This window comes from Arachis stenosperma, chromosome 8 (genome assembly GCF_014773155.1).
Source record: "Arachis stenosperma cultivar V10309 chromosome 8, arast.V10309.gnm1.PFL2, whole genome shotgun sequence".
Lineage (NCBI taxonomy): Eukaryota > Viridiplantae > Streptophyta > Magnoliopsida > Fabales > Fabaceae > Arachis > Arachis stenosperma.
In genome coordinates, this window is record NC_080384.1 from 27,905,040 (window position 1) to 27,929,070 (window position 24,031).

Here is a 24,031-nt window from a genome sequence, read left to right on the forward strand (position 1 = left end):
TATTCTTTTTTTACTCTAATTACACTTTTTTTCTAAAAAATTTACTTGTGTGTGATTGAATTGAACCTTTGCATGATTGCATATTTGCATGTCTCACACTCACACTCACACTCGCTTTGTAGAAGCAGCAGCAGCACCACCTTCACATGCTGCTTTCAAATATTTGACCCACTTCACCGTTTCACACACATTTCCATTCCCATTTCTCTCACTAAACCCTCTTCTCTTTCAACCCCGTTTCTAACCCTTTTCAAACCCTATTATTCTTCTTCTTTGATTCTCACAACGCAACCACCGCAAGCTCGCCGGAAATTCGCCGTGCCGGCAACCATGCTCCACCAAAACCTTCTAGTCTCCGACATCTGTGCCCTTGCTGTGTCTGGTACTATCGCCTTCTCCTTCCTTAGTTTGTTTGAAGAGACTGCTAAACGATCCCTCTTTGACCAGGTTTCTTCAAACGCCTTCTTTGGATTCTTCAATTATCTCAATTTTTGTGGTATAGATTAAAAAAGAGATTCTTTTTTTGCTTTCCCCTTTTTTGCATTTCTTGCAATTTGAATTGTAGTTGGGTTTAGTGTGACAACAGGGTTAGTTGGAAAGTGGTAACAAAAAACATTGTTTAAGAATCATGGCAAGCTAAGCATTAATGAAGTGTTTTCTTTGTTAATCGAATGCATATCTGTCATCCTTTGCATAATGAAGAGGAATTTTTGAATTCAATTGTTTAGTTTTAGTCAAGGTTGATGCAGAGTAGTTAGGTAGGTCCTCTTTGATTTCTGTTTTTCTTTTTTTTTTTTGTTCTGTTTCTATTTATTGTTCTTCAAATTTCTTCCCAAAAAGTTCATGCTATCTTCAATGAGTGATGTTATTTTGAACATCTTAAATATGGGGTGTTCAAGAAACATCTCTTGTTTCTTATTTGGTTCCTAGTTCCCTCAGTTTTCAGAATTCGGTGAACGGAAAGTAGGAACAAGAAATAGATTTTAAAGATTTTTTGTTTCCATAATTAAGATAGTAGAAAACAAGTTATGAATCCAAAGCATTTACTTAGTTTCTATGTCTTTTCTTGACTTCTTTTACAGGGAATAGAAAAAATGTATTATTAGATGCCTTAGTAAAACTTATTATGAATATGCTGATAGGTCTTCCCCTTCATCTACATTGTTACAACTTACAACATGTGCAAGGTCATTTTTGACACACATTGCATTTTTTCACAGAGATTATTGGAACCTGTCACTATGATATTTTTGTTGGTATTAGTTCCTGACTTCCAATAAATTTGTAAACTAATAACTAAAGTAATTCAATGATGGATTTAATGTTCAAAATATTGGTTCCAACTCCCTCTCCCTTCTCTTTTGATTTTCATCAAAGTCTAAGGTAATTTCTTTTCTCCCTCTTCTGTTACTGTTACAATTTTTGTTTTATTTTTAATCTATATTTGCTCTTTCTCATGGTGATTTATATTTTCTTTTTTCTATTAACTTGATAAATTCGTATTGTGGTGTTGTTCTTAACCTTATGATTGTTAAATTGTGTTGTTTTTGATATTTTAATAATTTGTTAATTTGATAAAATTATTCTTGTGGAGATTTGTTATTCTTGATTTTAATTTAATTGTTATTTTTACTTTAGTTCATGTGTCTTAATTAATTATTTTTTTAATTTATTTTTGAATTTATATTTAAATAAAATTACAATACTATATTTAATGTAATATTATTAATTTAGATGATATTTTAAAATTTATATAAAATTATAATTATATTTTATTATTTTAGTATGTATTTTATATTTTATATATATTTTATTTCAGTGGCTTAATTCTGTATATCTCTTCTCTCTATATATAATTTTCCAATAAGATTACTTGATTACTTGACAAGTGTGTAGTTTAATTATTTAACTATATACGACAAGTGGCATCCAAAAAAGTAAAGATAAAATAGAAACTTCAAAGCATATATATAACGACAAGAAGAACTTGACTTCGGGCGGGTTCTCTCTGTTGGGATCTGAATTCAAACATGAAAAAAGGTTTTATAATTCAAACATTCCAAATCAGAGCTTACTGAAAGAGGGTTTTATTTTATAATTCAATTCTATTATTGACTTTCTCTATCTTTCTCTTCTCTTCTTTCTTTCTCGGGCTCGCTCTCTCTTTATGAACATGATTGGTTCAAAATACAGAGATATTACCGGCGAGGAAGAAGAAGGAGCTCGCCGGTGATAAAAGCAATAACTGACAGAGAAGATAGAGAATGGCGGTGGTCAGTGCTGCGGTTAGGAGAGTGTCTGGCGAAGAACAAAGAAGACACGGCAGGGGCTCCGAAGCTGTTTCCGACGAGTAGCAGAGATGGTGAACAATAAGTTAGAGGTGACGGTGGCTGTTGATGCAGCTTCAAGGAGAAAGAACAATGGCAGGGGTTAGGGTGTTGCTGCCGTCAGTGAAAAAGGAGCAGTTAGCAACAAGTTCACGACACCGGTCAAGAGAATGGAGAGCTCTGAGATCCATATACAATCCAAATTTTCTGCAGAGGTAATTTTTCTTTTTTTAAAAGTAGAAATTTATTTTCTTTTATTTTTAATAAAATTACAGAAAATGCCGTTAGGGTTCGAGATGCAAGCAAAGGAACCGCCGGAGGAAGGTGCGATGGTTTCAGCAAGCGTTCCGGCACTGTAACGCCAGGGGAAGGCATAAATTTTGAGCCTGAAAACAGCTCTGAATTTCTTCCAAATGTTACAAATTGAGGTTTGTACAAATTGACTATAGCATATGCTTAATTAATTTTTATATATCATCTACAAATTTCAACATTCAAACAATCTAGGTTGCAGGTTTAATACAGAAGAAGGCATGGTGTGTTACTATATTTTTGCTCATGTTCATTAGAAATCATTCAAACTCATTATGTGATGCCATAATGGTTAAATAGACATTTTCCTGATCTGCATTTGAAAGTGCATCTATTTACATGTACCCATTGAATTATTAGATTGTATAGATAATAGAGAACTTATCTAATATATTGTTTTCTTTCATTACTTGATGTCAATTTTTAGTTTCTTATGAGTGCAGTATTAATAAATCTTTTGATTGTTGATCAGGGTAGTTTTTATCCTTTCGGAACTATTACCTAAATTATCCTTTATTTTGTAAATTTTGTCTTTTATACTGATATTTTGAGGACTCAATTATATGAAAAACCAAGAAGAATAAGAAAATGGAGATATCCACATTCCACAGTACTCTATCATCTATGTAGACAATTGATGTGTTGGCTGTTGATGACAGCCTCATATATAGGAAGCTTATTGAAAGACTCCTCAGAACTTCTTCTTGCCAAGATACAACAAACTATGCAATTCCATTTTTTGTTAAACAAGTTTTTGGCTATTGTAAATGCATATTTTTTTTCATTTTTAATTTCTGTAAACCTTTTTTTGGGTTTAAAAATATTTAAAGATTTTAGTTAAAAAGTTTTTAAAGGGTAGTTGTTAAATTTGTAAGTACTGAAACTTAATTTATATTAATAGATGTATCACAGAGTACAGGCTTTTAAATATTTATTTTTCAATAAAGTTTCTTCTATCAAGTGTCCTAAAGTACTTATTATCAAGACTATCTTTTAAATATTTAATTTGTCTTTGTCCTTAATTTTTAAATGCTGAATGGTATATAAAAATTTGAACCATCCATATTTTTTCTATCATCACCTTAACATTTAATATTAACAAATTAATTGTGGGATCAAAATCAATCTTCTCGAATTGTTTGTATCAAAATATATGACAAATTACATGAACTATATATAAATTTTATGACAATTAAAAAAAAGTTATTTAATATTTTTTGGTATTTTGCTTAACTTAAATAAGCACATAAAACTATAGAATTTGAAACATATTGAGTTTGAAATTTAATCTTAGCAAGTTTAAAATCCAGGCTATTTTAGTGCCTTAAAACATACGTTTCATGGTGGTGTTGTCCAAGAGGTAAATACATTATCTATTTTTCTTCAATGTTGCTAATTGATAGTACTAAGATAATATAAAAGATAAAAACAAAGAGTAAATAAGTTCAAAAAACACCTTTTACAATTGTATTAAGAATTGTTTAATTTTTTCAGTAGAGTTTTTATTGAGAAAGAAAGCTGCAAGCTATTTGTGGTGGTAGCCGTTATGATGCGTTGTTCTCGACTTTTGGTGCCGTTGACATTCCTACCTGTAGTTTTAGATTTGGTGATGCAGTTGTGCAGAAGTGAGTCTATAACTTTCAAGTAGTAGGAAAAATAGAAAAATCACGATGTTTTGCATGTTTATGGGAAAATCTGATATTCTGTTTCTGATTTCTAGTTGTACAACTTGCAATTAAATGGGTTAAAACAGGAAAAGATAAAAAGGCTCATCTGAAGACTGAAAGATAACTTAAAAACACTAAAGCACAGCATGTATATAGCAAATTATACAAATCTTTTCAAAAAGAACTATACCGAGTCTAAGGAATGAGAAAGGAATTCATTAAAATTTTAATAAAACAGTTTGTAGTCAAAATAAGAAGAGTAATAGAATTTGGCAAAATACATAATCCTCTTTGCTCTTATTTTATATTTTTTTTTGTGTTATCTTCCTTGCTCTAAAATTGCTAAAAACTCGCAGCAAACCCATTTTAGAGCAAGGATGATAACACAAAAAATATAAAATAAGAGCAAAAAAGACTGTATTTTGCCAAATTCTATTACTTTTCCTCTTATTTTGACTAAAAATTGTTTTCTTAAAATTTTAATGAATTCCTTTCTCATTCCTTAGACTCTGTGTAGTTCTTTTTGAAAAGTTTTGTATAATTTGCTATATACATGCTGTGCTTTAGTTTTTTTAGGTTATCTTTCAATCTTCTATCTTTTTCTGTTTTTATTCATTTTAATGGCCGAATATATGGTAGGTGCACTAATTGTTTCAACTCCTCAAGATGTTTCATTAATGTTGATGGGCCAATATGATGACCATCTGGTGTTGCTACACTTTTATTAAATGTTGATTAGTTAATTTGGATCAGAATATACATGATCTCTTCCAACTTTTTGTTAACATGAGAATAATCATCTATTGTTTATTTAGAAAATGGCATCATCGGGAATCATCTCAATTATTCTAGAAGAAAGTCTTTACATTTTTTGTTAATGAAAACGAATGCATTATTTATGTTTTTTGTGCTTTCCAAATTCCAAGGATATCCCTCATTAGATTATTTGCAAATTCCAAGGATATCCCTCATAGATTATTTACGTTGTTTTTATGCTTTCCAAATTCTAAGGATATCCCTCATTATTTACGTTGTTATTGATTCATAGAGCAACATTGTGCATTGGATTAGACTCACAATAGCTTAGTGGTTAGTAGAATCACTACTTTTCTTGGCAAATGATATTGAGAAAAGAAAAATTCTCATTGATTTAGTGTGTATATATACATGAACTCTTAACAATAAGTACTTAAGGTAATAAGGAGATAGGTTCTTTTATATGCATTTATGCACTATACTTTTGTTTGTGTGAAGAAGAATCATTATATGAGTTCATAATAATCAAGGTTGCGAGAATCGGACCGGTTAATGAACCAATAAGATAATTGGTTCATTAGTTTAATGGTTTGACCGAAATTCAATTGAGGTTCAACTAGTTTAAATAAATTTTGAACAAAATTATTAAAAATTAAATATATAATTTCAAATATTTAAATTCAATAATTTCTAACCTAATAAAATTTAAAATTTCATCTCTTTAACTAAACAAAACTCTAATCATAAAAAACCATAATCATCATTGTTAGTTTCAAGATTTTCATCATAGATAGGATTTTCAAAGCACAACAAACAACAACAACAACATGTTCCACTAAGTGGGGTCGGCTACATGAATCAAACGACGCCATTGTGCTCTGTCATGTATCATGTCTACAAAGAGACCGTTTACATGTAGATCTCGTTTGACCACCTCATGGATTGTCTTCTTAGGTCTTCCTCTACCTTTCGCTCTTTGTCCATCTTCCATCTCATCCACCCTCCTGACTGGATGTTCTATCAGTCTTCTTTTCATATGTCCAAACCACCTGAGACGCGATTCAACCATCTTTTCCACAATAGGTGCTACTTTAACTCTCTCCCTTATATCTTCATTCCTTATTTTATCCAATTGCGTATGACCACTCATCCATCTCAACATCTTCATCTCTGCCACACTCAGCTTATGTTCGTGCTCCCTTTTAGTCGCACAACACTCCGTACTATACAGTATAGTCGGTCTTATAGCGGTGCGATAGAATTTACCTTTAAGTATTAAAGGCACTTTTTTGTCGCATATAAAACCAGATGCACTCCGCCATTTTGATCAACCTGCTTAGATCCTATGATTTACATCCTGTTCAATCTCTCTATTATCCTGTATGATGCACCCAAGATACTTAAAACTTTTAACTTTTCCTAGGATGTTTTCTTCAATATTCACCTCTATATTAGGGGTTTTCCTTCTCAGACTGAACTTACATTCCATATATTCCGTCTTGCTACGGTTTATGCGCAGACCATACACTTCTAAAGCTTCTCTCCATAACTCCAACTTCTTATTTAGGTCTTTCCTTGACTCTCCCATAAGGATGATATCATCGGCAAAAAGCATGCACCATAGCACAGGCTCTTGGATGTGCTCTGTGAGTACTTTCAAGACTAATGTGAAAAGGTATAGACTTAAGGATGATCCCTGGTGTAATCCTACACCAATAGGGAATTCCTCCGTCAGACCACCTTGAGTCTTCACACTAGTTGTGGCCCCATTATACATGTCTTTAATTGCCCGAATATATGCGTTTCTTACTCTCCTTTTTTCTAAAACCTTCCATAAGACCTCCTTTGGTACCCTATCATACGTTTTTTCCAAATCAATAAACACCATATATAGATCCCTTTTATTACTACGATACATCTCCATCATCTTTCTTAATAGGTATATCGCTTCAGTGGTAGATCTTCCTGGCATAAATCCAAATTGGTTCTCTGTTACTTGTTTCTCTTTTCTCAACCTCCGTTCTATCACCATTTCCCATAACTTTATAGTATGACTCATAAGCTTAATCCCTCTATAGTTTCCGCAATTTTGTATATCCCCCTTATTCTTGTAGATAGGTACCAAGGTGCTATTTCTCCGCTCATCAGGCATCTTTTTTGACCTTAAAATCTCATTAAAAAGCTTGGTTAACCAGTTGATGTCTTTTCCTCCAAGACCCTTCCAAACCTCAATCGGGATATTATCAGGTCCTACTGCCCTGCCATTTTTCATCTGCTTTAGAGCCTCTTTTACCTCGAAGTCTCGAATCCTTCGATAGTAGTAAAATTTTTTATCTTCTTCCCTTGTGCATAATCGACCAAGGCTCGGAAGATTCTTCTGTCCCTCATTAAATAACTCGTAGAAGTAGCTTTTCCATCTTTCATTAATCTTCTCCTCTTGAGCTAACACCTCTCCATCCTTGTTCTTTATGCACTTAACTTGATCCGAATATCTCGTTTTTCTTTTCCGGCTCTTTGCGATTCTATATATACCTTTTTCTCCTTCTTTTGTGCCCAAAGACTGGTAGAGACCCTCATATGCTTTTGTTTTTGCTTCACTTACAGCCACTTTTGTCTCTTTCTTAGCCGCCTTATATTTTTCCCAGTTATCTGCATTGCGGCATAAAGACCACTCTTTAAAGCATTCCCTTTTTATCTTTATCTTTTCTTGTATACTCGCATTCCACCACTATGACTCCTTGTCTCTTGGTCCTATTCCTTTAGATTCACCAAAACTTTCTTTTGCTGTTCTTCTAATAACTTCTGCCATCTCCCTCCACATCTTTTTCGCGCTTCCATTCCCATCTCACTTTGCCTCTTCTCCTACCCGTCTTAGGAAGTTTCTTTGTTCCTCACCTTTCATCCACCACCACCTCGTCTTTGGGTTCTTCATATGATGTCTTTTCCTCAACTTTTGTTCAACGCGAAAATCCATGACGAGCACCCTATGTTGTGTTGTCAAACTCTCTCCCGGGATAATTTTACAGTTAATGCAAAATTTCCGGTCGACTCTCCTCAACAAGAAGAAGTCGATTTGAGAGCTTGTCATGCCACTCTTATAGGTTATAAGATGTTCGTCTCTTTTTTTAAAACATGTGATGAGAAGATCAAAGGTTGAGGAAAAGTCCAAAATAGTTTTATCCTCGTCATTGATCACCTCGAAACCATGGCCTCCGTGAATACTCCCATATCCAGTCACTTCTCTTCCAACATGGCCATTTAAATCTCCTCCTAAGAAAATCTTATCTCCCAAAGGTATGCCTTGAACCAAACTCTCTAGATCATCCCAAAACCTTATCTTGTGTTGTTCGTCCAAACCCACTTGCGGTGCATAGGCGCTAATCACATGGAAAGCACCTCCCTCCACCACAAGTTTGATAGAGATGATCCGATCTCCCACCCTCTTGACATCCACTACGTCCTTCTTCCATTGCTTATCCATAATAATTCCAAACCCATTCCTATTCTTCACCTTTCCTGTATACCAAAGTTTGAAACCAGAAGTATCCAACTCCCTGGCCTTTGCACCAACCCATTTCGTTTCTTGTAGGCACATAATGTTAATCTTCCTCCTTGTCATGGTGTCCACCACCTCCATGGACTTTCCTGTTAGAGTGTCTATGTTCCATGTCCCAAATCTCAACCTTCTGTCGCTTCGACCTTTACCTTTTACTTTGTGAACTAGCTTATTTACCCTCGTCCGTTCACGAAAACGCGAGAACCCTTGCTCATTTAACACTACATCCGGGCACCGATGCAGTGGCTCTTGCTTTGACACCGTACTCGAGCCATACGGCGCGTTGCTTCCGGGCAACGACTTAGCTTTAGCGCAATAATGTCTTTGATTCATGTCATGGGGGTTCGGCTATATTTTTATACCTAACACAACCCTCCTCTTTTATCCGGATTTGGGACCGGCTATGTACCGCAAGTGTAACATAGGCGGAGTTAGGATTTTCAAAGCACACTTCCATTTGTGCACTACATACTTGATGACATCTCATATAATAATCTTACCGGTTAATTAACCCTGGTCGAACCATTAAACAAGTGAATCAGTTATCTTACCGGTTCATTAACCGGTCCAGTTCTCGCAACCTTGAATTTTACTCTCTTTTGTGGGATTAAGTTTTTGTTGCAAATTGCAACATTTTGATGTAAATATGTTTTTGTGATTTTTGGATTGAGGTCATGTGTGAGTATGATACTATTATCCTTTATTATTGTTAATCTTTGCCCAATGCTTGATTTGGATTTATTTTTAGATTGTGCTATCTCTTTATTGCTTATTTATTTATTTGTTTTCTTTTCACTCTCAAAATTTATGTAAGGTAAGAAGGCAAACTAGGATGTGAAGAAAATATACATGATTTCTTACAAAAATATACATGATTTCTTTTCACTCATCAATTTAACATTTTAGCTCTAGAATAAATTTGCTACTAAAGTCATAGAAAATACACAGAGATAGTGATCAATAATGAATTGCTTTATATTATGGCGGTTTCAAAGACATCATAGCCACGCACAATTTGCAGTCTTACAGAAGCATTGTATGGTGATCTGACATGGTATAAGATTTTAATAATCAAATGGAAATGTTGATTTTAGAGGGTTATTTGATACATTACATACAAACTCTTTTTGTCGATTTTCAATTCTTTTGCATTTCATTTTTCAAAGTTGTCCATCATTTTTAATTGCAACGACGGTGGTGATAGAAAAGTTGGTTTAGTTTGTCTCAAGATATATACATAGATGATGTCAAAATGTGATCTTAATTGTCCATTTTGTAGTGTTCAGGTTAGTACTTTGTTGTGGTTATGTATGAAAATGGCAACTGCAAATAAAATAGCAGCTTTATAACTAACAAGTTAATGGCTAAATGCATGTTTGAGGTTAAATAGAAGCAGCCTGATTTATTCCATTTTTGCATAGTTATCATTGTAAGTAAAGCATTTTAATAGGCAACAATATTAGTATTTCTTAAGGTCCTTTATTGATTTGTTTTAATAAGCATTTTTAAATGAGTATATTGTAAGTAAAGCGTTTTATGCTGTTCTGATTAATGATATTGTTGCAATGTAGTTTAATTAAGTTCTATGCTTAGTTGTATCTTTGCATGTGTGTAATTCAAAAATTAAAATTGATAAAGTTTGACGAAAGAAAACACATTGTTGTTGCTCAATCTGAAACGTGGTCTAATAGCTTTCTTTTTTCATATTTATAAATGGATCAGTTTTCTTTTGTGAAGCTACCATTATCACTATGATGCAAAATTTTTAAGTGAACATAATACTTTTTCTTTTGGACAGTAGTCTGTTCACAAACTCCAATTGGTTTATATTCCAAGATAAAATTGACCAGATTGGAACAAACAACATAGTTAGCAGGAACAGAATTTTGTCTAAATTCTAAATTGAATTTCAGGCAGGGAGGAAAAACTATCTGCCTGTAAGGATCTTGGAGCTGATGTTGTCATCAATTATAAGATAGAGACTCCGATGCACGAGTGAAGGAAGAAATAGGAGAGAAAGGTATATCATTCTCTAACTTTTGTAATTGATTTGTGTAATAACTGAAGCTTCTATATCAGTTGCCACTGCCTGTATTGCTATACGTTTTGATGTCATATAGATCAAATTGTGGGATTGTACCTTCAGCGAAACCTGGACAGCTTAAACTTTGATGGAAGGCTTTTTCTCATTAGCATAATGGGTGGAGCTATAGGAGAAGTAAATATGAACAGTATGCTCAATAGGCACCTCACAACTCAGGGTATGGCAAATATTTTTATTGATTTATTGACATTATATTAGGGAAGAGAATTTTTTAGTGTTATCTTTTAAATGTTTGATTGGTTTAAACTCATTCATCTTTATAAAGTTCGGTGAATCTTATAATGTATTTCATCTGTGTTTCCTATGCATAAGATTTTGAATTTCTATTGTACTTGGTAGTTTTGTTTCAATTAAGAAAATGGTTGCATTTATTTTATTTTTTCAATTTATTTTGATTTTGTATCTTGAAACTAGGAAAGCTTAGGTGTTCTCTGAATGTGATTTGATGATTTTCTGTATAATAGTTGTAAAAATTTAATGATTAGAGTAAAATGATACATAGAATGGCTAATACGATTTTTTTTGTTATAAAAGCTTTAAATTTAAGTATATTATTAGTCTCTTTACTCTCTTATGTAATTTTGAGTATATGGTTTTTTTTTTTATTGTGAATTCTATTAAATAGGCAGAGACATCCGAGAAACATGTGAAGATTGGATCATATCAAAATTCTTTGCTTTTCCTAATTCACTATTTTTCTTATAATTATTATTTGTTGTTATTAATAATGATTTTTTTTATAGAATGAAAAAATGTATTTGATCTCACATATAATTAATTTTTATTTTTTTATTTTTTTTTTATGATTTGTGTACTTGATGATGGTGGTGTATTATTAGGACTAATTTTGTAGGGAGTACTTTTGTTTTTTTATGTTTAGATATTGTATAGCTTTTTTTTTAATGGAAGAATTAAACAAATAAATAAAACAGTCTTAACTATTATCATAGAAGATAATAATTCAAATATTTTATTTTATTTTATTTAAAATTTTGGGGGAAGAGGACATGTTACAATAAAGGATAAAATATATTTATGAATTTATTAATAGATATCTAAAAAATGTATTAAGTGATTAATTTTATTGTAACAATTATACAATTATATACGGATTTATTATTTTCGTTAATTAAAAAATTTAAATATATAATTAATTAATAACAATTGTGTCTTTGTACAGATGTCAAAAATGTTTGGTATACGAGTCATATTTGTTTTTTGTGTTGTAATTTAATTAATATAATTATTTTTCTATTTTCTACTAAAATATTAACCTTTTTTAAATTGACACACAATATATTAAAATACATAATAGTATTTATATTTTATAAATATGCTTAATAATATATGTTTAGGAGTTTAAAAGCTAACCTCAATTATTCAAGTTATACTTATATAAATGATAATATAATTTTTATATTAATGGACAGGTACCAACAAATTTGTAGCTAGCTGTTCCAGAATCAATTCTTGACGGCGACGGAGCACCATCAAAGAGACAAAGACAGAACCCACTAAAAAAAGAAAGAAAGGAAAAAAAAAAAAGTTGGCATCATCATTTCAATTTGGGCGCTCCACGCACTTCAGTTCACTCTCTCCAAAACCCTAAACCCTCTTTCTCTCTCCGCCTCCTTCCTCCGTCGGAACCCTAATGGGAATGGGACACTGTATTACCCACCTCGACAAACTCCCTCTCACCTGCCTCTCCCATTCCCCTTCCTTCTCCTCCTCCACTTCTTCTTCTCACTTTAAACTTTTTGCTCCGAAAACAACCTTCCGAACCCGTTTCTTCCCCCTTCCTACAGCCTATGGTAAAAGGAACTCCATTTTCTGTTCTAACGAACACCGCCATGTGTCCTCTACTGCCGCCGCAGCAGCTGTTGCTGCTCCCGTTCCCGCTGCTGACACCGCCACAAAGGTTGGAAAACGGATGGACATAAAGAAGATCCTGATCCTTGGAGCTGGACCAATCGTGATTGGTCAAGCGTGTGAGTTCGATTACAGTGGAACGCAAGCATGCAAGGCTCTCAAAGAAGAAGGGTATGAAGTTATTCTAATAAACTCGAACCCTGCTACTATAATGACTGATCCTGATATGGCTGATAGGACCTATGTTACCCCTATGACCCCCGAATTGGTTGAGCAGGTTCTCGAAGCTGAGCGCCCCGACGCTCTGCTTCCCACCATGGGTGGCCAAACTGCCCTCAACCTCGCTGTGGCGCTCTCTGAGAGCGGCGCCTTGGAAAAATACGGTGTGGAATTGATTGGGGCGAAGCTGGAGGCTATTAAGAAGGCTGAGGATAGGGATTTGTTTAAGCAGGCTATGAAGAACATAGGGATTAAGACCCCGCCTTCCGGGATAGGAACCACCATTAGGGAGTGTATGGAAATTGCCAATGAGATTGGCGAGTTTCCGTTGATCATTAGGCCTGCTTTTACGTTAGGTGGAACGGGTGGTGGGATTGCATACAATAGGGAAGAGTTTGAGGAGATTTGCAAGGCTGGGATTGCTGCTAGTTTGACTAGTCAGGTTTTAATTGAGAAGTCCTTGTTGGGGTGGAAGGAGTATGAGCTTGAGGTTATGAGGGACTTGGCTGACAATGTGGTTATTATATGTTCCATTGAGAATATTGATCCTATGGGAGTTCATACTGGTGACTCAATCACTGTTGCACCTGCACAGACCCTTACCGATAAGGAGTATCAGCGCCTTCGAGATTACTCCATTGCTATAATTAGAGAGATTGGGGTGGAATGTGGGGGATCCAATGTGCAGTTTGCTGTCAACCCTGTGAATGGTGAGGTGATGGTGATCGAGATGAATCCAAGAGTCTCAAGGTCCTCGGCCCTGGCGTCGAAGGCTACCGGATTTCCGATAGCAAAAATGGCAGCAAAGTTGTCCGTAGGCTATTCACTGGATCAAATCCCAAATGATATAACAAAAAAGACACCGGCTAGTTTTGAGCCCTCCATAGATTATGTGGTTACAAAGGTTAGTGACTCGTTGATAATTTCATCATGCATTTTCACTTCTGAATGTAGTTTGGTTGTTGAACATTTACAGCGGAACTAATGTAAATTCTATTTATGTCGAGGGCTTCTATTTTATTAGTTTCTTCGGCAGCATTATTGCATCCCTTATATGCTTGTAGAAAAAGTCTCGGTTGTTGATATAGTGTATTTTAAGTTCTGAATCTTCCTGCCTTGTAGTTTATCTTGAAGTTTTTTTTGCATCAGCTAGTCACAGATCTGTAATCTGATAAACCAACATTTATGCTAGGTTATCAAATTTCAGTATTATCTTGATGAATCATTGACAATATCTGTTTTGTTGTATGTTCGATAATTTTTATTCAAACTTGTTTCTTAATCTCATATGTACTTTTTTGCCATGGTTATTTATATTTCAGATTCCTCGGTTTGCTTTTGAAAAGTTCCCTGGTTCAAAGCCAATATTGACAACGCAGATGAAGTCTGTTGGTGAGGCAATGGCTGTAGGTAGAACCTTCCAAGAGTCCTTTCAAAAAGCTGTCCGCTCACTGGAACACGGATACCCTGGATGGGGTTGTTCAAAAGTGAAAGAGTTGGACTATGACTGGGAACGATTGAAGTATAGTCTTCGAGTTCCTAACCCTGAACGCATCCATGCCATATATGCTGCAATGAAAAAAGGCATGAGCATTAATGAAATTTTCGAGCTGAGTTATATTGACAAATGGTTTCTCGCTCAGCTCAGGGAGCTAGTTGATGTGGAAAATTTCTTGATGTCCCACAATTTGTCTGATTTGACTAATGTTGATTTCTACGAGGTTAAGAAAAGAGGGTTTAGTGATAAACAGATAGCATTTGCAACTAAATCTGCTGAGAAGGAAGTTCGGTTCAGGCGACTGTCTCTGGGTGTTACTCCAGCATATAAGCGAGTTGATACCTGTGCTGCAGAATTTGAAGCTAATACTCCTTATATGTATTCCTCTTATGATTTTGAGTGTGAATCAGCTCCCACTAAAAGAAAGAAGGTTTTAATTTTGGGTGGTGGACCAAATAGAATTGGCCAAGGGATTGAGTTCGATTATTGCTGTTGTCATGCATCCTTTTCTCTTCAGGTGTGTTTTCTTCTATTTTATGTTGATTAAATTCCACAGATTTGAATATCCCTGCTTTATTGGTTGCAAATTTGTGTCTCAGAAACCAATTAAAAAGAGAATACATAACTCTTCTTTATCTCTCTGCTTGCTTCATCTTTTTTCTCTCTAAAAGTGAAAACTGTTAACTTGAGAGTAAAGCTGATGAATTGTAATATATTGATGGATTTGATAATCAGTGGTAAAAAAATATTGCCAATAAAGTTTCTATTAAGGGACGAAATTCGTCAATAATTGAAATCTGTTGGTAAAAATAAAAATTCCGTCAATCAATCTTTTTGTAGTGAACTGTCTTTTTTTTTTTTTTTGCAGTGACTTATTTTTATTTCCCAAGTATATTTTTGTTAGATAGCAAAAGGCTTAAAACCTATATTATAAACTCTACACTTTGAGCACGGACTGCATTTTTTATTTTTTAAAAACATTTCATTAATAAAAATAATTTATGTATCAAAAACTACATAAAAGATATTAAATAAATACCCTAAATGTAAATGAAAAAAGAAGAAAAAAAAGAAAAATTGTATGACCTAATTAGTAATGATATGAAAACATTATTTATGAAAACAGTTTCAATATCATGATGACAACTGTCTATTGGCTTGGTATCTGTCCTGGCTTTTGGTTTGGCAGATGCTTTTAAAATGATTAATCTTCCCGTTCTCTGTCTCTCTCTATATTTGTAGGATGCAGGATATGAGACAATCATGGTGAATTCAAATCCTGAGACAGTCTCTACAGATTATGACACCAGTGATCGTCTGTACTTTGAACCCTTAACTGTTGAAGATGTTCTGAACATTATTGACTTGGAAAGGCCTGATGGTATCATTGTGCAATTTGGAGGTCAAACACCATTGAAATTGTCTCTCCCCATACAACAATACCTGGATGAACACAAGCCAGCATGTGCCAGTGGGCTTGGTCATGTACGCATTTGGGGAACATCCCCTGATTCCATAGATGCTGCTGAGGACAGAGAAAGGTTCAATGTGATGCTCAATGAATTAAAGATTGAACAGCCAAAAGGAGGAATTGCCAGGAGTGAAAAAGATGCACTTGCCATTGCGGAAGAGATTGGATACCCAGTTGTTGTTCGCCCTTCCTATGTTCTGGGAGGTCGAGCAATGGAGATTGTTTATAGTGATGATAAACTTGTGACTTATCTTGAAACTGCTGTTGAGGTGGATCCAGAACGCCCTGTATTAATTGACAAGTATTTATCTGATGCCATTGAGATTGACGTTGATGCACTGGCTGACTCACATGGCAATGTGGTCATTGGTGGGATAATGGAGCACATTGAACAGGCTGGGGTACATTCCGGTGACTCTGCCTGCTCTATTCCCACAAGAACTGTTCCATCTTCTTGCTTGGAGACAATCAGGTCATGGACTGAAAAATTGGCGAAACGACTGAATGTCTGTGGGCTCATGAACTGTCAGTATGCAATTAATAATTCAGAGGAGGTATTTTTGCTTGAGGCCAACCCTCGTGCTTCTCGTACTGTCCCATTTGTATCAAAAGCAATAGGCCACCCATTGGCTAAATATGCTTCCCTTGTCATGTCTGGAAAGTCTCTCTATGATATAGAGTTCACAAAAGAGGTCATTCCTAAATATGTGTCCGTCAAGGAAGCTGTTCTTCCCTTTTCAAAATTTGCAGGCTGTGATGTGCTTCTAAGTCCTGAGATGCGAAGTACTGGTGAGGTCATGGGTATTGACTCTCTGTATAATACTGCATTTGCTAAGGCTCAAATTGCTGCCGGCCAGAAGTTACCAACTTCTGGTATTGTGTTCATTAGCTTAAATGATTTAACGAAGCCTCACCTTGAGAAGATTGCAAAGACCTTCGTCGAGGCTGGTTTTAAGATTGTTGCTACTTCTGGAACGGCTCATGCTCTTGAATCAGCTAATATCCCAGCTGAGAGAGTGCTGAAGATGCATGAAGGTAGGCCTCATGCTGGTGACATGATTGCCAATGGAGACATTCAGCTGATGGTGATAACGAGTTCTGGTGATGCACTTGATCGGATAGATGGTTTAGCTCTGAGAAGGATGGCTTTGGATTACAAGGTTCCCATTGTCACAACGGTTAACGGAGCTATAGCAACTGCTGAAGCAATAAAGAGTTTGAAGTCCAATTCTATCAAAATGATTGCTCTTCAGGACTTCATTGAGCGTAAAGAGTGAGAATAGTTTTGCAGGCAGCCTCTTTCTCTCCGAAGTGGCTATGTGATAGATACCAGTAAGCTTCGTTTTTCCTTAATATTTGATATAATTCGGGATGTGTGGCATATTCTGAGCTTGAAATGAATATATGGATACTTTTGGTTTTATATAGTTTCATATGTAATTAAGGTTGCTAAAATGTACTTCCAACACATCATATCACCATTTATAAAGAGAAATAAGAATTTCATGTTAAGGTTTATTTTAACTTTTGAGTTAAAAGCTATCTCCATAGTTTGTATCGTTACTTTCTCTCTTGAATTAAAATGAACTTGAAGAATCTTCTATTGTGTTTGGTAATTTTGGACTGATCTACTTCATTATACATTGATTGTGGTTAAAATTCACCTGTTGCAGATTATTGTGAGATTGTACATCACATCTTGCTCAATTTGGGAGAGTGGCAATTGTATTTGGATTGAGATGCTTTCATTTGTAGAATCAAAACAGACGAAAACAAATATGAAAGGACATGTAGTATGTTGACCCTGTTCCCAACTCCTCCGCATAGAGCAGTCCTTTACTCCTTTTTTGATGGTAAAGTTTTCGATTTGTAGTATCTTGACCTGACTCCTCATAAAAGCAGTTGTCATGTTTTGCAAAAGCTTTTGTAACATGCTGGATTCAACTTATTTGTAATTAATCATTTTAATATAACAAATGCCACACCTAGTGTGATGTTGCTTACCCTTATCAAGCGACACACTAAAGTCTCAAACTATAGACTCTGAAGAGTGTGTACATGCCTAAAGCTAATAAATGTGAATGTATGGAATCAATTGTATGGTTTTTAATCTCCTTTTGTATTCTTCCCTTGTCTTGTATTAGTTAATGCAGGTGTTGAGTATGCATCCATCATCCTTGACCTTAAGTTTATGATTTTAGATTTTGAAGCTATGCCTTTGATTGATGCAATAGAGATTGCAAGAAAAAATGTTTCAACTTTCAGTCAGTATCATGTACATTAATCCGGTTGAAGTTAGCCTCTAATTTGATGCCTGATCAACATATTATTAGTTCCTTTTTTTCATTACAAAAATGGACTTCATATGTCTAATGGAGCTTAATGACCAAAATGCCGTTTGGACCAAAGATGAGTTTGTGTGCTGCAAATTACTGGATCCTGCAATAGCTTTTGACTTTCTCTTGTCAGATTTTGTAGGCGAATGTTGATGGCATTGGACTTGCAAGTAATTCAATAATCCTTTAAACACTTGTTGAACTTTAGCTATTTAATATCAACTGGGGTTATCTCATGTAGCTCTAATGACTAAAAGGACATTTAAGAACAATAAATAAATTTCATTTTCAAAAGAAAGGTGAGAAATAAAGAACTTGGAATTGAGTAAACTAATAGAACTCCTCCTCGCCAGGATGAGTTATTACAAAAAATAAATAGCAAACTATTTTCGGCTTACTCTTGTCCCTGTTTTCTTTTTCAATCAGCGGTCTAAGTGGGTAACTGCTAGCAATTTAGAGGAACTTGTAACCGCGTGGGCCTAATGCTACCGTTTCTAGAGCACTAACATAGAACTATGCATAAGCTTAAGTCTTTCTAATTTTGACAACTTTCACCCACTACAAATTTAGCATATTAAATTGACTTTAAGTTCTTACTAGAAATTCAGTTTTTTTTTTCTTCTTTTTTTCTTTTGGCTTGAAGCTTGAACCATCAATTCATTTAACTGATATTATGCTAAAACAAAAAAAAGCTTTGGAATAATATTATGTTCATCATACATCATATATTTGTATCCGTAATTAAGGAGTCAAATAATATTTCCCTTGACCAATATGGTTTTGGAATTTTAGGTCAAGTCTTGAGAATGTTTCTGATCACGGTCTTGATCGCACAACTCTCTCTCTATTCTTCTAGTTTGTAGATGCCTTGTTGATCACGGTTTAATTAAGATGATCAAAGTCCAACCAAAAATGGCTACATGGAGTTTGCATTTATTAAGAAGCAGATGCATGAGGATGAAAGGCAGTAACTAATAATAAATGCACTCATAATTTACAAGGACAAACATGTTATAAATAATGTACTAGTGTTAGTAGGACCGTTATTCAACATGATTTCTTTATATTCCTTGCATGGCAGGACAGGTTATTACTATTATTATGATGAATGAAGGGTAGGGACTAATTAGGGACCCCCACCTATCAACTAATAATAATAGTTCGGGGTGGAACTTGCAATTTTGACTGGTTAGATGCAACCTTTCATTTATAGCATTTTACATTCATTTAGTTGGCTAATAATGTAATGATCACATTCACATATATATGACTATATAGTACTTGTTTCTTATTTACCCTGGTGCCACATTGTACTGTGACTGACCCCTATCTATTTTTCTGTTTTTCACACTATAGAGATGTTGCCTTCTTAGCCAGCTAATATTACTATCTAAACATTTGTGATTAATCTAAAACGGGTTTAAGCAAATGTCACATTCGTGCCATAAAGAATGTACCATTATCCAATTGGAGTGTGTCCACATTTTTCATATCCAATTATTTTACGTAGAAGAGGGGTGGAGTGACTTTGTTATGGAAAAAGTATATTTGTATGGACCTAAAAGGAAAAAAAAAGGTTACAGTGTCATGTAGTAGGAGTAAACCATAAAGCGAAGTTGGCTAATGTTGTTGTTGTTAAGGTCAACACGCAAATGACTCTAGCCAAGATCATAGAGCCAATGGGAAAGAAAAATTGTTTACAAATTACAAAAGTCCAACTGCTTCCACCGCAAAGTTGAAATAATAATTTTAGTTTTTCTAACTTGTGGAAAACTTTATCATTCGAAATTAAGATAAACCCATTTAATTTTTTCCCACCCTCAATTATTTTAAGAACTAACAAGTACTAATTTTAGAACTAGAAGAGAGCATTGAGTAATTATATATTATAGAATATTGGTGTAGTATATAATGTGTTTATGTTTCAATAGTTCAAAAATCACAATGATTAATTAGTTAAGAAAAATATTATCTACACATAAAAAAAGCAGTCACCAAATTAATTATTATTTTTTTGTATTTATTCATATATGTTGATTGATATTTTATTAACTAAATAATCTGTTAGCGATCATACCAGCACTAATGCACCGGATCCCATCAGAACTCCGCAGTTAAGTGTATTTGGGCGAGAGTAGTACTAAGATGGGTGACCTCTTAAGAAGTCCTCGTGTTGCACCTTCTTTTAAGTCACAAAAAAAAAAAAAACTAAATAATCTGTTACTAGAATAATTAATCAAATTTATCATATTAAAATAATAAAATTATGATATACTAAAAATCAAACTTGTTTCAGCATACAGTATAATGAAAAAATTTATGAAATGCTAAAAATATGCAATAATTCACTAGTGACTAACTTTATTTACAGATAGTATATATTACTGTTAATTAATAGCATTTTGATTATGATAATGTTACTCTGACTTGAACACTGAACCCTGCATAGGTAAATAGACTCGATGCTTTCACTTCAAACTTATCTTCAATTATTTAGTTACCTACGGATATGGTTTATAGATTAGTTAGGATTAGTATATAAATAAGAATTTCAACTATTGTACATTATTAACAATACACTAGCTAGTAACAATAACAACAATAATCCTTTGAATTTAGATGGGTGTGTTCAACGAGGTGAACGGTTCTCCACCCACCTTGTGGGCTAATATTAACACTGCACACGAATGCGGACACAGAAATATATAATAAATTTCTCTGTGTGACCAATTTATCGTGAGGTAGTTAAGAGAGTAGAAACATAGCATTGTCTTGAACAAACAAAAATAATAACAATAAAGAAAAAAATTAAGATAAGTATGTATCTATATTCAGCATATTTGTCTCAGTGGTGGCAGCAATCCCAATAACTCTACCTGACCACATGGCACAAGTACTAGTAGTTTTGTTTGTGTGAATGTACAATGTAGTGTGTGTGGACCACACAGTACAATAAAAACACTATCTAGTATGAGATTCATACAACTAGTACAACATTTATTTCAATTTACCAGATTTTCTTTTTAAAAGGTAAAAGATTTAGATCTGCACATTATTGAAGGTTTTAGTTGCCTATTATATATGAACGGATGGGGGAAATTATTAGGTAGACAAACAAAAATGGACGGTACTGTATCTGTAGACACTGTAGTCAACAGTCTTCTCTACTAATTTTGACTTTTTTATTGTATTCTTTTCATAAAAATAAAACTACTTATAGCTTTAGGATTGGAATTATCATGCATGATTTAAGTCCAATAAAGCTGGAGGAATACAAATAGGACATGTTTCTTATTCCTTCATAGGTTCCATTTTTTTTTATCAAAAATATTATTTAAATATTAAAATTAATTATTAAAATCAATTATTGTGTATAAATATATTTATAATTTAACTCATTTTTAATATATATATTTTATCACATGAAAATCAAAAGTGGATTTGGGCAGCATGTTAGGCATAATACCAGGGTATTTTTCCTATTACTATTACTACTATTGAGTACAAAGATTTTTTCCATGTGTCAACATGTTATTATTATTAATCCAAAAATTGATATGAAATGAAAATAAGTAAAGGAAAAAAGAGAGTAGAGAGAATGGGTTAGTTATTCAAAGATGGGAAGAGAGGTTTTCAAAGAAAAAGACAAAGAGACATCAAAATCCAAACACCTAACGAAGAGGAGAAGTGGGAAAAGAGGGCGCGCAGCCACGTCACTACTCATAACTAATTTCAACGCTGACGTCATTTTTCTTTCTCATGACGCACTCTCTTCCCCTATATATAACTGCCTTTAGTCTCTGCCTTTGGCTTCCCACCACAACACACACAAAATATCCAAACCACAAAAAAAAAAAAAAAAAACATAATGGAGGCAAGTGACACAAATACCCCTATTTCTTCTTCTCAGTCTCCAACATCCTCATCTTCTCTTCCACCTCCGCCGCAAGTGATAATGAGTCCTTGCGCTGCTTGTAAAATTCTTCGGCGGAGGTGTGCGGAAAAATGTGTGTTGGCCCCTTATTTTCCTCCAACTGAACCTGCCAAGTTCACCACCGCTCATAGAGTCTTTGGAGCCAGCAACATCATCAAGTTCTTGCAGGTGCTTAATTTTGCATTTTACATTACAACATTAATAATAAAAATAATAATTTTAATATTTTTTATGACATTTTTTTTTTATTGTTGTTTCCGTGTCCAAGAGGACAAGTAGATAGAAGATAAGATTATTATGTCTACAATTGCCTAATTTTTAATGTTCCTTCAAACTAGCTATATGACTTGATACCAAGTTAAATAACAGTGGTGTATATATATTTTTGAATAATCTAAATTCTAGATGTTATCACTTTTATTTTATATAGTCTTGTATACACAGTAGTTTATGTACCTAAAAAGTAAACCATTTGTTGGTCAATGAAAACGTTCTTTTTCTTTTCTTATTTAGTCCCATCCAAAGCGTTACGTTATTACAATGCCTCAAATTAATTATTTCATATCATTTTCAACTACCTAATAATTTAGCTTGTGGTGATGGTGGGCCTTAATTCTTAAGTAAAAAAAAAAGTCAGAACTTGTTTCATTTAAACTTTATTAATTATTAAATAAGATAAATTCTAACTATTTTTTTGTTATTAAAGATTTTGAATATTAAAATTGTAAAATAATTATTTGCAGGAACTTCCGGAGAGTCAAAGAGCTGATGCAGTAACAAGCATGGTTTATGAAGCAGGTGCAAGGATAAGAGATCCGGTTTACGGTTGCGCCGGCGCCATTTGCCAGCTTCAGACGCAAGTGAATGAGCTTCAAGCACAGTTAGCGAAGGCTCAAGCTGAGATTGCCAACATGCAGTTTCAACAGGCCAATATGGTGGCTCTTCTTTACATGCAAATGGCGGAGGCTAATAATAAGGCTACCGCCACCACACAAGAACCGCCACCGTCACCGCAACAATCCGTGGACAACTTCATTGCAAGCCCTCCTCACATCAACAATAATCTCAACTTCTTTGACGACAACAACAACACTAGCCTCAACTCCATGTGGGAGCTTTTTGGACATGACCATATCACTACGTTTTAAAATATGAATTTGTTACGTTAATAATTCAATGTACTTTGATATATATATAATTTATATCCAATTACATTGAGTTATAAATGTACCAAATTTTTTAATGTTCCGATGACAATCTCCTAAGGAGAAGTTGAAGGAATGTTAATCATTTATCAGAATTAAGTAGCTAGAGCTAATAAAAAAAGGTAACTTTGACTTGGTAGCTAGTTAGGTTAATTAGTTCCGTTTGTGAGGAAGAAGAATATTTTGGACGGAGTAAGCAGCTAATTAAGGAGTGTAACTTTGGATTTAGGCACGTTGGAAGCAACTTATCTTGAGGAACAATCGCCTGCCCTCCTTTTTTTATTTTATTTTACCAAAAGCTAATAAGCTTTTGATTATATATATATATAAGTTGTTTTCAAACATAAAAAATAAAGTTATCCAATTACACTTGTTGGCTTGTTCTGTTTGTATGTGCAAGAAGGCAAAGAAATGAAATGGGTCTCACAAGCTAGATTATTGTGGATTTTAATTTCTTAGCTTATTGGAATATTGAATAAAAGAAGGGAAATATATTATTTATGAAGTACGGACACTTTCTTGATTTGTCGTGTTCCTGACACATTTTGAACACGACACACATCGACCCGATCATTTGGTATATGTGTCTTTTGTGTCTAATCATATCTTAATAAAAAATAAAAAAATTATTCTCTAAATATGTTTGAACATACTTAAATATTATTATATGTCAATATGTCCAATTTTATTTTTAATATGTATTCTTAAAATGAATTTAGAAATAATATATATTATTAATTATTAAAATAAAATATATAAAAATATATTTTGTATAAT

The 24,031-nt window shown here is 33.9% G+C and overlaps 2 protein-coding genes and 1 non-coding gene across 5 annotated transcripts; all 3 read left to right on the forward strand.

Moving 5' to 3' along the window:
• Positions 1–198: 198 nt before the first annotated feature.
• On the forward strand, positions 199–17,889 carry LOC130946740 (carbamoyl-phosphate synthase large chain, chloroplastic-like). Of its 3 annotated transcripts, XM_057875582.1 has the most exons (9): positions 201–447; positions 2,194–2,542; positions 2,616–2,755; positions 10,532–10,638; positions 10,739–10,879; positions 12,153–13,714; positions 14,133–14,825; positions 15,551–17,111; positions 17,453–17,889. In XM_057875582.1, the coding sequence occupies exons 6-8, from the start codon at positions 12,374–12,376 to the stop codon at positions 17,054–17,056; spliced, it is 3,540 nt and encodes a 1,179-aa protein (XP_057731565.1). In that variant the 5' UTR covers positions 201–447; positions 2,194–2,542; positions 2,616–2,755; positions 10,532–10,638; positions 10,739–10,879; positions 12,153–12,373; the 3' UTR covers positions 17,057–17,111; positions 17,453–17,889. The 3 variants fall into 3 exon arrangements, with proteins under 3 accessions (XP_057731564.1, XP_057731563.1, XP_057731565.1); XM_057875581.1 differs by having other exon boundaries at positions 199–2,542; positions 2,603–2,755; XM_057875580.1 differs by having other exon boundaries at positions 199–2,542; positions 10,765–10,879.
• Positions 17,890–20,178: 2,289 nt separating this feature from the next.
• On the forward strand, positions 20,179–20,297 carry LOC130946989 (5S ribosomal RNA). Its single transcript, XR_009072404.1, has one exon. It is a non-coding gene; the product is annotated as a 5S ribosomal RNA (ribosomal RNA).
• Positions 20,298–21,962: 1,665 nt separating this feature from the next.
• On the forward strand, positions 21,963–23,702 carry LOC130946741 (LOB domain-containing protein 1-like). Its single transcript, XM_057875583.1, has 2 exons — positions 21,963–22,217; positions 22,793–23,702. Exons 1-2 carry the CDS (start codon positions 21,984–21,986, stop codon positions 23,195–23,197), a joined length of 639 nt encoding a protein of 212 aa, XP_057731566.1. The 5' UTR covers positions 21,963–21,983; the 3' UTR covers positions 23,198–23,702.
• The last annotated feature ends 329 nt before the right edge of the window (positions 23,703–24,031 follow it).